The 16,630-nt window shown below is 38.1% G+C and overlaps 1 protein-coding gene across 1 annotated transcript in view; it reads right to left on the minus strand.

Annotated features, from left to right (window-relative positions):
* ABCA13 (ATP binding cassette subfamily A member 13) overlaps positions 1 to 16,630 on the minus strand; it is a 409,559-nt gene that overhangs the window by 332,462 nt on the left and 60,467 nt on the right. Inside the window, exons 16-17 of the mRNA XM_055589635.1 lie at positions 8,409 to 8,523; positions 96 to 4,862 (exon numbers count right to left, since the gene is read on the minus strand). Coding sequence (XP_055445610.1) covers positions 96 to 4,862; positions 8,409 to 8,523 — 4,882 coding nt within the window. The remainder of the gene's footprint in view (positions 1 to 95; positions 4,863 to 8,408; positions 8,524 to 16,630) is intronic.

Consider the following 16,630-nt stretch of genomic DNA (forward strand, 5'->3'; position numbering starts at 1 on the left):
TTCAAAGATCATTCCAAGGTTTCATAGAAGTTCGAGGAAATAAACTGGATTGTAATGTACAACTACAGGTGCTCTACAAGCAAAAATAAACTCACCTTATCTCTGCAAAGAGATCTTTGTGGATGTCTTTTAGCAGAAGAAATATTTTGTTCCCAGAATTTTCCTTTAGTAAAAAGAAGAATGTTTTCAAAAGCTGTTCCATGAAACCCACTCTGCTTCTTGGAGGGAGAACGATTCTCTCACCATTTTCTGACTGTGTGTGGTTCAAGACGAGGTTAATGAGATTCATTATTTGAAGGTCAGCATCACTTAAGTTAAAGGCTGCTCCTTGAGAACGCTCAGCTAAGTTATTGACTGAATTAATTAGGAAGCTTTCAAAAAGCAGCTGAACAACTGAGAAATTAGTTAGCTGTTCTTGACTTAGCAGACGAGTAAGAAGGGCAACATCAAAATTACCTTCTCTAGAAACATTTTTGAGATAATCCAAAAAGGTAGCAATGTCTTTAGTCACCAAAGCGATATCATCAGTTGAACTCTTGTTAGCCGAAAGAAGAAATAATGTTTGTATCATTTTGGAGTAATCTTCATTTGCAAATTTATGAAACCAGTTTTTTATGACCAGTAAAAAATCTTCAATAATTTCTAATGTCTTCAATGATGATAAATCCAGGCTTTCCAAAAAATGGGCAAGTGATAAGGGTATGTTTTGAAGAGCCACTGAATTAGTCCTTTGGATCACTTTGTAAATTTCAGAATATAGGGGTCTGATACTAAAATTATGGGTTAGATCTTTTATGATTTGTTCAAACTCAAGCCATTGTTTTTCCAAGTTGTAAGCTGCTTCGCTTTTGTTAATAAAACATGATAATGCTTCTAAACTACTGCCTGTGAAGTTTGCATTCAGCAATGTCATGAACGGAGAAACTAGCGAATTGGTGCTGTTTACCAGGTTCTCCTTCCTAGAAAGAAAGTCTATTATTCTTTTCAAACGAAAGGAAATATTATACCGAACAGATGTTTCTGCTCCTTCATCCACATTAAGAACCTTGTTTAAACTAACTAGTTTTTCAAGAAGGTTTTCATCTGATGTGACTTTTGTAAAGTTGAAGTTTTTAAATTTTTCTATGATTGGCAAAGCGACTTGCTTTATGAGATGACCAGGACAGAGCTCAGAGATGCTGCCACTGCTCTGATTTCCAGAAAGCGGGACAAATGGTAACACCTTATGCCAAAATTCTTGCACAGATTTCACAAGTGAAGTTTTAACATGGAAAACTTCACACAGCTCTAGAAGAATGGGACTCCAGTCCATTAGTTCATGAATTACACAGGCTACTTTCTTAGTTATTTCCTTCTGTGTGCTTTCATTCAAACATTGTGAATCATCACCATGGGGAGACAGGTGGAGGTGGTCAAGGATACTGGCTACTTGGCTGTAAAAGGAAGATGTGAGCTCATGGGCATTACAGGCATCTGATCTTGGGTTCTGCTGAAACCCAGAAGTTGTATGATTCCAGCACCAAAATACAGGAAGACAAGTCAATGTCTTCGAAACGATGCCAGGTTGAGCTGATACTAATTCAATTGTGTCCATAAGAGTTTTTATCGCAGCAGTGAAGTCTTCCTTGGTGACGTCTGAAAGGTGTATGCCATGGAGGAGTGTGAAGTTATAGACATCCCTGAGGGCCTCTGTGATGTTCTTGTCGCCCATGCCCCACAGGAGCCTCATGGCATGCGGGAGCATGTAGTACGCATCCACCACAGCATCAGCATCCTTTTTAGGAAACAGACGTAAGAGCCTCAGCAGGTGGTTAATACTCCAAGAATGTGAGCTGTCAACAAATCTTTCCATTAAGTCAACAAAGAAGCCGATCCCCAAATTGCTAGCACCTAACCTGCTGATGTTCTTAAAGAAATCCATCATGCTTTCACTAATGTGTTCAAGCTGATCTACTAGCAGATATACGTCTGTTTTCTTAACAGTGCGCAGGAGAGAAGTCATCGTCTTTAAAACTTGAAAGTCACCTGGCTCTTGTTGAATATTGTGATAAGCAGAGGGTGTTAGGGAGTTGAACAAATCCTTCATGAGTTGAATACTGAGACCCACAGCTTTCATTACTTCTTGAGAAATTATTTTGGGTGAACTTTGGAGATCGTGAGATAAATTGAAGGCAAGGTAACTAGCTAACTGGTAAAATGAATTGCCTAAGCTGTGTATATCCTTTTCCTTTGGACTGGTAGCAATTATGTTTAAATTTTTTTCAGCTTTATAAGAGGTGTTATTTTCCAGGTTGTTAGGGGAAATATCTTTCACAAGATTTTGAATTTCCTTCCCTAGAGCTACTAATTGCAGCCAAATATTTTGAAATTGAAGAGGCATTTCATCTGATATTTCTATGGGTTTTAGAATTAATTCAGTAAAATGTGTCCAGTTAGATTGAGGTGCAAAATCAAAGTCTCTCAAGACATTGTTGATAATCATCCTTACTTGGTTTGTGGAATCATTTAAAAGAGTTAATAAAATCTCAAAATGTGGTACCTTTTCTTTTCCAAAGACTGCGGTGAGTAGAACATTCAGAAAGTCTGTCACGTTTTTTAAGTAAACATTCACACAGTTTATATTTGACCTATTCAGTGGGCAAGGCTCCATCATTATATTCAACATCCCAGTAACAAGCTTCAAAGTAGAGTTCAGTTTGTCTTTCACCTCTCTGAGACTCCGCAGAACACCGTGAAGACGGCCTTGTGAAAAACTGGAGTTATACACAGCACACAGGTGGTTTATAGCACTGACCCACGTGGTACATCCTTTCAGTCTGCTAACTATGTCCACAGAGGAAAATGTGGAATTCAACATGGCCAGAATGTGGAATGCCCTCTGGGAAGAATTTTCATACAATAAACCATCTTCCAAGATAAACTCAGTGACATTTTGGAAAATGTCAGCACAGGACAATAAATCCTGGTCGTGGGACATATTTTTAAGAAATAATACTGTGTCTCTTAGGTCGGTGATGGCACTTGCAAACTTTACTTCATAATTTGTGAGGTTCCTTAAGAGAAAGTGAGTCATCAAATGTACGCTTCTATCTATAGATGCTGAGGTATTGCTCAACTCAATAAAAATGTTGAGCAGAGAATATAAAAACTCTCTGCTCGTGTTGGTATCTAGTGACTTCAGCTGACTCAGGGTAGTTTCCATGGTGAAAAGGGATTTCTCTATCTGGTCCAGGTTAAGCAACTTTACTCGAACTAATCCATCACCTACTGCTACCCAGAGATCCCTGAGATTCAGGAAATCATTCCAATCATGAAAGCCATCAGTTTGAGTTACATTCTTAAGCAAATGTAAGATGAGTCTAGCAGGGTGATGGTTGGGAATTACTTCCTGACAGCTTGTAGGAATTTTCTCATCACTTTCCAGTTCATCCAAAAGCTGACTGAGACCAACACGAAGAGGAGTGAAAACACTCGTGTCCAGCTGAAATATCTGAGCTATATGTCCACAGACCTCGGTCCACATGTGAAGCCACAAAGTGGTGCAATGAAGAGCTGTAAACTCGTGGAACTCACTGCCATCTGCTGAGAAGTTTGAAAGGATTTGTGCCCATGGGAGGATAAATGGAGACCCCTCATCTGGTGAATAATTTGCAGAAGAAATGCTTTTATTATCCAGAACAAAGCATTCATCACCCAGCAGGGCCTCTGCTGAGCCATTAAAGAGTTGACTCACATACTGAAATACAGAATTACGAAAACCGTCATCCACCATGAAGAGCTGCTTGAGGCCTCTCAAAGTAGCATGGATGACTTCCGTTGCAGGGCCCTCTGTGGACACCAGGGATTGGGCTTGAAGCTCCAAAAAGTTAAAAATTGAAAGCAATTGTTGACAGTAAGGTACTTCAGAAATCCTCCCAAGGACCCCTGTTGTCTCATATAAAAATGAAAATGCTTTGCTGATGTTTTGGAAATTAAATTGCTTTAGGATATCCAAAATGTGTTTTGAGATTTGCATAAGGAGAGAAAACAAAGACTCTCTGCTCTGAATGCTCATGAATTTATACATATACTGGTGAAATGAAGAATAAATCTGCAGAAGTAAAGCTGAATCTTTGTCCTGGAAGACATGTAGATATACACAAGTCAAAATTTTCTCAATGTCTTGTTTTTGAGGTTCAGAAAGGGCTACGAAAAGATTGGATGCGTTCCTCATAGCATAGAGTGTGCCCACAGTTTCTGAGACTTGTTCCTGCCTCAGAAATCCAAACTTACAGAGACTATTTATTATCACTTCAATTACATGAACAAAGTTCATTTTCATGGCTGGTGATTGAGGCCAATCTGAATGAAACAATTGGGAAAAGTTAAAGCTTTTCCTATGAATCATCTCATTTTCTGAATCAGAAACATTTGCAAGTGTAGGCAAGAGTCCCAGTTCAGCTCTCTTTCCTTTTGAAGCGCCATGCATCCAAAATGCCAAAAACTTGGGATTCATCCCCAGAAGTATTAATTTCACAAATCTCAAGATATTTATTGATTCCTTCCTTATCCAGAAACTTTCATGAGTTTCTATTTTTTCAATCATCTCTTTGCTGACTTCTAGAAGTTTCTGAGTATCCATGCCAGGTATATCTCTCTCTAAACTTGCTGAATGATTTGGCCACAAATGACTTGTATTTACAGTCATCTCAGGGACAGATGGGAGGTTATAAAATTTGAGAATACTGGATAAGTTGAATGGATTAGGCAATAATAATTTCTCCAAAAATTCCATAAAAGATAAAAGGAAGTTTATTTGCTCATCTTTAAGCATCTGCAACTTCTTTTCCATCACTAGAAGTTCCTTTGTATAATTTAAGACCCTACAATATTAACAGAACGGATTCAGTATCAGAAAAAAATACCTTTAAGAAAAATTCAACTTATCAAATTTTCAGAAAATATGCAGTCTTGTTTACAGGAAAACATAAATGAAATATTTACTAGGCAATATATTTTCCCACAGAGATTAAATTAATGTGAACATCTGAAAATGTTTTAGAAATCTACAATGTAGTTGCATACTTTTAGCTTAAATTCTGCTTCTTGCACCAAAAACAATGCATTTTAAAGTTCTTTTACTCAATGAGTTGATACGCATGGTCATTAACGTCTGCTATTTATTCTAGAAGAATCTTAGCATTCAATTCCTTATTACGTCTCAGAGTGTCCTAGTGATAGAAGTTGTCCAAATGGCAAGACAATTTGCCCCTGAATGATCTAAGGACAAGTGTTGAGATTTCTCATTCTAAAAAGCAATCACAGTGCTCTGTAAATAATGCTGTATTCCTGACTATTGGAAACTTATTGTTTTAGATGGTATAAAATAAACTTCTCCTCCAGGAGTTTATTTTTAAAACACAAAAAGGTCTCAAAGGAGCAGCTCAGCAATTAGGACAAATCTACACTTACAGTGTGAGTCTTCACTTGAAAGAGTTACTTCTCAGACTCAGGAACAACACACCCACTTTTGAAGTCCTGAGGCCCTGTGTGTTCTGGACTCTAGGAAGGAAACTTGTGCCTGTGTCTACCACACGTGCATTCACAGCCCCTCCACCCATGGGCACCAGGCGCCCTCTGTCAGCCCACCAACACTTCTGCAGGGAAACTTCAGAAGAGGCTCAGTGTGTGTGGGCAACAGACCCTTAACACTTAAGTCTGGGACTTCCCCAGCAGTCCAGTGGTTACAACTTCGTACTCCCACTGGAGGGGACACGGGTTCGATCGCTACTCAGGGAGCTAAGATCCTACATGCTGCAGGGCAAATAAGCCCACATACCTCAACAAGAGAAAAGCCTTAATGTCACAGCGAAGAGTCCCCACAGCCAATATGTTTTTTAAGTTAAAAAAAAAACAAACACTTTAAGTCTGCAGAATGAGTTGTGCTGCCAACCATAAGGAGAGCTTCAATTTTCAGACTTTTTAAGATTTCAGAACTGTGGGTACAGGATTTTGACCTATTTTGGCTATTATTGCCTTAAAGGGTGAATTACTTTCTGAACTTCCTTAATTCTATAATCCTGTGTGTAACCCAGCCTGACACAGAATAGAGAGAGGATGGATGAGATGCAGAAATCGTTTTCCTCTCTCAGAGCTGAAATCTGAAAGCAGAAAAACTACAGGCTCGGTTTAGTTTACTATTATTTGTAGAACAGAGAGCTGTTAGTTCGAACCATGGAACACTGAAAACATTTCCTGGAGAAAATTCCATCAGGAAAAAGAAAGCTCGACTATGAAGAATTTGAGATAAGACTTACTCAAATCTAGCCATGTAGAGAAATACATGCTCGAAGAGATTGTGTTATTGGTACAGAAGAATGCAGAATGATCTTGTTTTTCATTAGCAACTGGAGGTCATGAAGCAGTAATAGATGACTGAGAACCAAGTCAGAACTGCTGCTACTAGTAATGATGCTGCCTCCCACATTTATATCACCTTACAGTTTATTAAGCACTTTCTCGACTATCATCTTAGTTCATTCCTACAACAGCCCTTGGAAGTAAACATCATTATTTCCATTTCATGAGGAAAGAAACATTTCAGGATTTTTTAGGTTAGCAAATTCAAACTGCTGTTGTACAGCAGGAACCAGGTATGGGCTGCGTTTTCTCATTTCAAGCTCAGCTGTCTTAATATTAGTTGTACTTAGTGTCCATTCTTCTTCATCCATTCATTAAGTCAACACCTAGGTACCTAGCCCCTGTCATGAAAGATGGGCTTCCGTGGTGACTCAGATGGTAAAGAATCTGCCTGCAATGGAGGAAACTTGGGTTCAATCCCTGAGTCAGGAAGATCCCCTGGAGAAGGGAATGGTTACCCACTCCAGTATTCTTGCCTACAGAATTTCATGGACAGAGAAGCCTGGTGGGCTACAGTCCATGGGGTCACAGTCAGACACAACTGAAACTAACACTGTGACTACTATCATTAAAGACACTGTGCCAGCTGCTACGGATCTACAAATATAACATTAAAACACGCTCTTGGAGCATCTAGAGTAGTTTCACTGCTGGCTTTCTGTGTTATTAAGTAGTTAAGACCTTCAGGAAAGTGAGGTATTATAAACCTGACTCACGTGAGGGAAGGCCTGATTCTCCAGAGGGTCTGTCCCCTGCTATTCCTCCTGTGCCCACTAATAGCTGAGCTTAAAAAGCTTCCCAGGATTTTCCCGTCTATGTTTATCAGTGATATTGGCCTGTAGTTTTCTTTTTTGTGTTGTCTTTCTCTGGTTTTGGAATCAGAGTGATGATGGCCTCATAGAATGAGCTTGGAAGTGTTCCTTCCACTACAATTTTTTGAAAGAGTTTTAGAAGGATAGGCATTAGCTCTTCTCTAAATACTTGATAGAACATGGAAACTTACTTTACCATCTGTAAAATAGATGGCCAATGGTAATTTGCTATATGGCTCAGGAAACTCAAACAGGGGCTCTGTATCAACCTAGAGGGGTGGGATGGGGTGGGAGATGGGAGGGAGATTCAAAAGGGAGGGGATATATGTATACCTATGGCTGATTCATGTTGAGATTTGACAGAAAAGAACAAAATGCTGTAAAGCAATTATCCCTCAATAAAATAATTAATTAAAAAAAAAAAGCTTCCCAGGAGTGATGGATCCCAGTGATGGATAGATGTTATGGGATGCTTCTTAAGCTTTGACCTATACCAGAGCCACCTATAGAATTCTTCATATCTACAGAAATCTGAGTCCCACACATAAGCAAGATTTAGCATGTCTGGGGCAAAGTTCAAGCACTTGTATTTTCAGCAAACTTTACAGATAAATTTTATCCATTTCCAAGTTTGAGAACTACTACTCTAAGGCAAAGCTTCTGTCACATCATGTCCCAACACACCCCACAGACAATAACGTGTGCTTTTAAACTATACACAGTATCCATGATTATACATTAAAATGTCCATTTCAGTACATGCACTGAAAGAGTATAGCAGTATATAATCTGGCAGATTTGGTCCAAAGATCACTTCTCTCCCAAAAGTCTCCAGAACTTCAGACTCTTAAATCATTGACCCCCAGTGTAAACTCTAAGTAAATAGATAAGACTATTTTTCAAAGAATGATTTTTTTGTAGTGGGGGGATTTTATAATAAATTACATTATCAAATGGAAATCTTATTCCTCTAATTTGTTTCCTTTCAAAATCCATGGAAACATGAGTCATATGTGTTTGATACAAATATGTGTTTGATACAAATACATATGCTATGATACAAATATTTATTGAGAATTGAATACATATGAAAGACTATCAACAGCTAAATCAGGATCTCATGTTTTAAAGCAAGCGTTTTGTTTATTTCAAATAATAGTTAAGTCAAGACCTAGAAGTTGAATTCTGAAAACTCACCTGGACATGGAAGCTGTTGGAGTCCTGATCAAGTTATTCAAAAATGCAAAATAATTATCACTGATGCTTTTCCAATCCATGTTTTCTTTATAACAAGGAGATTCCTCAGAGAAACCTAAATAGAAAGGCATTTCATATATTGATTTCAAATTGGGTAAAAGGTCAAGTCTAGTAAAGTGAAAAATGCTACAGTGTCTCAGTTAACATGGTTGAAAGTATAACAAAAGAGGATTAGAAGTCCTTCTCATTTGTCCTCCACTTCGGCCAAGATGAGGTACCATTGGCCATCAAGCAATGTAGGACAGAGACCCACGAACCACAGAAAATAAACAAGGTGAGACCTTCCAGGCTGTGACTCAGACAGCAGGAACAGAGCTGGGGCCTGGTGGGCGTCCTGAGTTGAGGGGAGAAAGTTTAGGGTCCAAGAGACAGCAGAATTTACAGGACAGGGGAGCAGAACTAAGGAAGCAAGTTTTCTGCCATCTGCCCTCTCCAAGTATACAGCTGAGGACAAATTGATCTGTGCACGAGAAGGGGCTCCCTGAGACCAGAGAAAGACCCACACCAAAATTAAAGATTTAGGAACTTCCCTGGTGGTCCAGTGGTTAAGAATCTGCCTCCAGACACAGAGAACAGACGTATGGACACAGGGGTGCAGGGGAAGAACAGAGTGGGAGGATGAAGAGAGTAGCAGGGAAACATATACACTACCATGTGTAAAATAGACAACCAGTGGGAATTTGCTGTGTGACTCAGGGAACTCAAATCGGGGCTCTGTGACAGCCTGGAGGGGTGGGATGGGGAGGGAGGTGGGAGGGAGATTCCAGAGAGAGGGGACATACGTATACCTGCAGCTGATTCATGTTGATGTATGGCAGAAACCAACAAAATACTGTGAAGCAATTATCCTTCAATAAAAAAATTAATTAAAAGAAGAATCCACCTGCCAATGCAGAGGACACGGATTTGATCCCTAGTCCAGGAAGGTTCCACATGCTAAGGAGCTACTGTGCCAGAAGTACCGAGCCCGTGCTCTGCAATAAGAGAGGCCACCACAGTGAAAAGCCCACACACCAAAACCAGCAAGAAGCCCCCATATGAAGCCACAAAGACTCAGCACAGCCAATAAATAAATGAACAATTAACTGGCCAGTGATCACACAGGACCAGGAAAAAACTTGGAACCCATTAATCAGACTGGAGTGATCCATGATGTGTTAGACATTGAGGATAAGATGCAAAAAAAAAAAAAAAGGGTCGTGACTCAGTAATGGGATATTTACAACCTCTCTAAGCACTGCTCCAGCCCTGCCCAACAAATCTTAAAAGCAAGACCCTAAAGGATCAAACTATTTCAAGCAATGTTTTCAATAAAAGGAAAACAAAATAACAAGCACAAAACAAGGTTAAATTCATAATATTTAGCATTCAGTCAAAAATTACAAGGCATGCAGAAAAGTAGGAAAAGGTGACCCATAACTAGGAGAAAAATTGATTAATCAAAACTTACCCAGAATTGACAGAATTCAAGTAGAATTAGTAGATAAGAGGACTCATCACATAAAACAGTTTATAATACTTAGCTTAAAAACCCCAATTAAAGGGCAAAATTTGTCAGGTCAGACAAAACTAGAACTAATTATACGTTGCATGTACAAAATGTACTTGAAATAAAAGACATAAAAACTTAAAAGTAAAAAGATGAAAAAGTCGTATCACCCTACATTTTCAAAAGGAAGCTTTCAGATGAAGTAGATGTCAGATGATAGTATCATTGCTATTCAATAACCATAAAAGCAACAATTAATCAGGAAGACATAACAATTCTAAATCTTTATGCACATTATAACAGAGCCTCAAACCATATGACACAAAAACTGATGAAATACAGGATAAATAGACAAAGCCACAATTATAGTTGGAAATTTCAATAGCTCTCTCCAAATAATTGATAGAAGATGAAGACAAATATCAGGATACAGATTTCTACAATACTATCAGATAACATGATCTAACTGGTGCTTAAAGAATGCCCCACGTGGCAACAACATTGTACATATTCTTTCCAAAAGCAATGGGATATTTTACAAGATCATGCATATTCTAGACTATAAAAAATAATCTCAATAAATTTAATAAGATTAGAGTCATACAAAGAATGTTCATTGATTAACTAAATTATATATCAATGACATAATTATATATCAATAAACATAATCTTTGATATTAATTTCTCATTTTGATAATAATTTCTCATTTAAATGCATTTTTCTCTGCAATCACCTTCTGTATTTTTTCAGTTTTTTAACTTTATTGAGGTTTGATATAGATTTCTAACATAATTCCTCGACTCTATATGATCTCAATACCTTTAGACTATGAATTTTTTCACCTTGTTTTATGTCCCTATCAATTCCAGTATCTTCTACTTTATAGTCTATGAGAAATTGAATAGAATTTATATCCTACTGTTGTGTGAAAATTGTATAAATCTTACTTTTGTTGAATTGGTTCATAGAGCTTTTCAGGTCTACAATATCCTTCTACTTTTCTGTCTATTCAGCCTATTAATTTCTGAGAGTTTGATATTGAAACTTCAACTAAAGTCTTAATTTATCTACTGAAAAGATAATTGTAATATAGTGAAACTTTGTTCTGTATTTTCCAAGTTTCCTATAAATGTGTTATCATACTTCCATAATTTAAAAAAAAAATCAATGACATAAATATACCTGGAAAACAGCTTACAGGCCAAAAAGAAATCAAAAGGTAAATTAAAAAGCACTTTAAAATTTTATGAAAATGAAAGTACAGTATACTAATATTTGTGAGATGCCATCTAAGAAAATGTACTTAGGAAGAAATTTATACCCTTAAGTTTCTGTATTGGAAAAAAATAAAGATCTCAGTTTCCAAGTTAAGAAAAGAGAAATGAAGAGTCATTTAACCTGCAGTAAGTAGAAAAAAAGAAAATATTAAAGATCAAGGTGGGAACCGAGAAAATAGGAAAAAGAAAAACAATGAACAGAAAATGAACAAAACCAAAGGCTTCTTGTTTGAGATCAGTAACACTGACAAACCTCTGACAGAGGGATCAAGCAAAAAGAAAGGCATACATAACTGAGAAGGGGTGTGAGAGAGGCAAAGAGTTTACAGATTCTCTAACATTCATTGAGCAACATGGGAATCAGGGTTCATTCCACAAGGTGGAAAACCCATGTATCATGTGTAGTTAGCCCTCCAGATCACATCCCCCATATCTGCAGATTCAATCACTGCGGATCACACAGCACTGTAGCATTTTCTACTGAAAAACATCCACGCACAAGTGAACCAGAGCAGTACAAACCCATGATGTTCAAAGGTCAGCTGTGTTATGAAAAACGTATAATACTAAATTAGACACTGCAGATGAAAGAGAAAAATTCCTTAAAGACACAATCTACCAAAGCCCATGCAAGAAGAAACAGACCATCTGAATGGCCTTTAGCTATTAAAAAAATTGAATTTGTAGTTTAAAATCTTCCTACAAAGAAAACAAAAGGCCCAGATGGCTTCACTAGTGAAATATACCAAATGTTTAAGGGAGAAAAAATACACAAACTCTTCCAAAAAACTAAAAAGGGGAAAATACTTTTCAACTCATGAGGCCAGGATCACTCTGATAACACAATAAGATAAAGATATTAAAAGAAAGCAAAGCTACAGTCTAATATCTCTCATAGCACAAATGTAAAGTGTTAAATAAAATTTTAGCACATTGAATTCAATAATATACAAAAAAGATTTACGCCTTACCAGTTGGGATTTATCCCATTTATACAAAGTTGGTTTAACATTATATATATATATATTTAGTTAGCATTTCAATAGCATAAAAACATTAAATATTAAGACAACTACAATGAAAAACTACAAGTTGTTAAGAGAAAGTAAAGTAGACACAAATAAACAGAGAGATACTCTATGTTCATGAGTCAGGAGACTCATTATTTCCAGAAAAATGTCATTCTCCCTTAAATTTACCCATAGATTCAATTCAATCCAATTAAAAAATTCTAGCAGGATTTTGAGAATCTGACAAGCATTCAGATTGGAAATTGCAAATGACTTGGAATAGCTAAAAACTTTTTTTTAAGAAAACGCAGTTGGAAAGATTTCACTTGACTTTAGGATTTACCATTAAACTATAATAATCAAGATCAGGTGATACTGATGCAGAGATGACTGGAACAGATGAAACAGTGCAGAGAAAGACCCATGAATTTGCACAATGTATTTAACAACAGTGCAAATGTAGTCAGTGGAGAGAGAAGAATTGTCACAATAAATTTTTCTGGAGCAACTGGATCTCCATGTGCAAAAAATAATAAAATCTGATATACATCTACATCATGTATAAAAATTAACTCAGAATGCACCATAGACCTTGTTTAAAACCTAAGGCTATTAACCTTCTAGAGGAAAACATAGCTCAAAAATCTCTGTGACCTCGAGAGCTAGCAAAACTTCTCAGCTACAATACCAAAACCATGATCCGCTGCGGAAAAAAGAAAAAGATAAGAAGAATTTGATCAAAATCAAACCTTTTGCTCCTGGATGACACTGTTGAGAAAAGTGGAAAGACAGGCTTGAGAGTAGGAGAAAATATTAGCAACGGACATATGTGATAAAAGGCTTCTATATCTTACCTTTACAAGGAAATTTCAGACTCAACAATAAAGAAACATACAGCCTAATTTTAAAACTGGGGAAATGATCTGAATAGACAATTCATGACTAATGATGCACAGAGGATACATAAGCACAGGACAAGATAGCTGTTCAAATCACTAGTCACAGATGCAAATGAAATCCATAATGAGATACCACACCCACTGGAATGGTTAAAAGTTTCTACACTGACCACACCAAGTGCTGTGAGGATGTGGCAGGATCAGAACTCTCTGGTAGAAAGGGTGCTGGTTGAAACTGCAAAATGTACAACCTTGAAAAACAGTTTGTCAGTTTCCTAAAAACTTAGGCGTGCACGTACCATATAATCCAGCCATTTTACTTCTAGAGGGAAAAAAAGCATATTTCCATCAAAAAATTTATTTTCAGTAGCCCAAAACAGGAACCAAATTGTAAGTCATGTGAATGGATAAACAATCTGTGATATATCCACACTCAGCAGTCAAGAGTACGTGTACCACCTCATGAATGAAGCCGAAGCTAATTAGTTCTAATTAATGACAGTAAGTAAAAGATGTCAGAGAACATGCTATATAATTCCATTTATATGTATTTCTAGAAAAGGAAAAAACTAGTTGATGGCAACCAAGGGCAGATCAGCCTGGGGACAGGAGTTGGGGCTGGAATTAACACTGGGAAGAGGTGGGCACAACCCTGTCTTAACTATGATGATAGCTTCATGGATACACACACACATGTCAGAACCCAATAAATAGTATATCTAAACACGTGAGATCTGTTGTTCAGTTCAGTTCAGTCACTCAGTCGTGTCCGACTCTATGACCCCATGAATCGCAGAACGCCAGGTCTCCCTGTCCATCACCAACTCCCGGAGTTCGCTCAAACTCATGTCCATCGAGTCGGTGATGCCATCCAGCCATCTCATCCTCTGTCGTCCCCTTTTCCTCCTGCCCCCAATCCCTCCCAGCATCAGAGTCTTTTCCAATGAGTCAATTCTTCGCATGAGGTGGTTGAAGTATTGGAGTTTCAGCTTTAGCATCAGTCCTTCCAATGAACACCTTTAGGACTGATCTCCTTTAGAATGGACTGGTTGGATCTCCCTGCAGTCCAAGGGACTCTCAAGAGGTTTTCTCCAATACTACAGTTCAAAAGCATCAATTCTTCGGCGCTCAGCTTTCTTCACAGTTCAACTCTCACATCCATACATGACCACTGGAAAAATTATAGCCTTGACTAGACAGACCTTTGTTGGCAAAGTAATGTCTCTGCTTTTGAATATGCTATCTAAGTTGGTCATAACTTTCCTTCCAAGGAGTAAGTGTCTTTTAATTTCATGGCTGCAGTCACCATCTGCAGTGATTTTGGAGCCCAAAAAAATAGTCTGACAGTATTTCCACTGTTTCCCCATCTATTTCCCATGAAGTGATGGGACCAGATGCCATGATCTAAACATGTGTGATCTGTTGTACATAGCAATTATATTTCAATAAAGCTAATTTTTAAAAAGAAATCCTTCTCATTTAAGGCAAGTAATTTAATCTCTCTAGCACCTATTTAAGAGGAAAAATTACATAAAACTTGCAGTTTTTATGCTTCACTGAGTTCCCACTGCAATTGATTGGCTTATGTATATATAATTTCATATGTGTTTAAGACGGGGAAAAAGATGGTAACCATCTCGAAAAAGAGCACAGGTGTGTATGATTAATATCAGATTTTTTTTAAAGCAAATGCTACCAGAAAAACCAGTCTGTATGATATAACTTTTTTAAACAAAAATAAAAACGGAATCCAGTAAAGTGAATTCCATGGCCACTGTTTGTGGTACATTATTACTCTGGCATCATTTTCGTGGGGAGAAAAAGGAACTAGCATCTATGGCAACTGCCTAACAGTACTGCACTAGGCATTTTATGTACATTAGCTTGCTTAATCCTCATAAGGACCCAGTAAAGTAGACCGTATAATTTCTGTGTCACCAAGGAGAAAACTGATTGCAGTGGGAGTCCAATAACTCACTCAGTAAAGTCTGTATCACAAACAGGGTTTGCTCCCAACTCCATCTGCCTGCAAAACTGCCTGCACTGCACAGTTTAAATGCTTACAGCAGAATCCAGTCATTAGAACACTTAGTTAGTATCTCTATTATAGCTGAAACTCCAATACTTTGGCCACCTGATGGAAAGAGCTGACTCATTTGAGAAGACCCTGATGCTCGGAAAGATTGGGGGCATGAGGAGAAGGGGATGACAGAGGATGAGATGGTTGGATGGCATCACTGACTCAATGGACTTGGGTTTGGGTAGGCTCCGGGAGTTGGTGATGGACAGGGAGGCCTGGCGTGCTGCAGTTCATGGGGTCACAAAGAGTCAGACACGAGTGAATGACTGAACTGAACTGAACCATTATAGATAAATAACAAATTCTTATCACGTGCAGTTGGTTTTGTTTCCTACTGGAGGAAGGGAAATATGGAATGTGTAACCTAAAGATGAACGCTGACCAATAGGCTTCGTCCTAGTACTCTGTTGTCTTGACATTCACACTCTGATTCTGTACGTCTGACATGGGCTCTCAGATGGTGCTGATGCCACTGGTCCAGGGACCACACTTTGAATAGCAAAGACATATGTGAATCAGGAGTGTGTAACTCATCCAACACAGTCAGGAAAGGGCCCAGAGCCACTAACTTCCCTTGACCATTGTTAATCACATAATGTTTCCATGTGACCATCAAAACTGCCTGACAACCCATTCACTACCCAAAGCCTTAAAATCTGAGTGTGTTCAATATAGAAAGATTTGCAGGTCTGATGTAAAACATGATGTATCAACATGTGTGGAATATATGCAGAACTTTGCAGAGGGGAAAATGTACCGTCCTAAAAGCATATATTAGAAAAGAAAATCTGAGAATCAAAAATCTAGAAAAAGAACATCAAACTAAATTTACTAGAAGGAAGGAAATAAAGACCAAGAAAAAAAAAAAAAAGATTAGCGAAATAGGAAAAAAAAATACAGCAGAAACCAATAAATCTTAGTTCTTTGTCAGAAGAGGCTGTATTTCTGCAATGGAGCATGTTGAGGCAGAGTTAAGCTCCTGCAAGGATCCCTCCAAAGGGAAGCGACTGGTCAAGCTTGCAGGCACCACAGTGAGGATTCCTGGATTTGACACTTAGTAGTTTTGTGACATCCTCCAGGGATGTTGTCGGGAGCCGTGTTAGCCATTACTGACAAAATGAAGGCACAGCCCCAACTCCCTCTCCTTGTCCTGCAGGCACAGACCCGGGATGAAGGACCTAGGTCTTGTGATTCTGACTTGTTTTTTCCTCTCCTCGGCTGAGTTGACTCAAAAGAATATTAAGGTGCTTATTGTTCTTGAGAGGAGCATGAGAAGGCACAAAGCCTTCTGCAGTTGTGCTCAGAGAATAATTCATAAAGTTAATCATTGACATTTGTTCAAGGATCTTTACAAAAGAGTGTTCCAGGATGAGCACATAGGCCGCAGCTTGAGGCCATGGGAAGGA

Source organism: Bubalus kerabau, chromosome 8, assembly GCF_029407905.1.
Source record: "Bubalus kerabau isolate K-KA32 ecotype Philippines breed swamp buffalo chromosome 8, PCC_UOA_SB_1v2, whole genome shotgun sequence".
Lineage (NCBI taxonomy): Eukaryota > Metazoa > Chordata > Mammalia > Artiodactyla > Bovidae > Bubalus > Bubalus kerabau.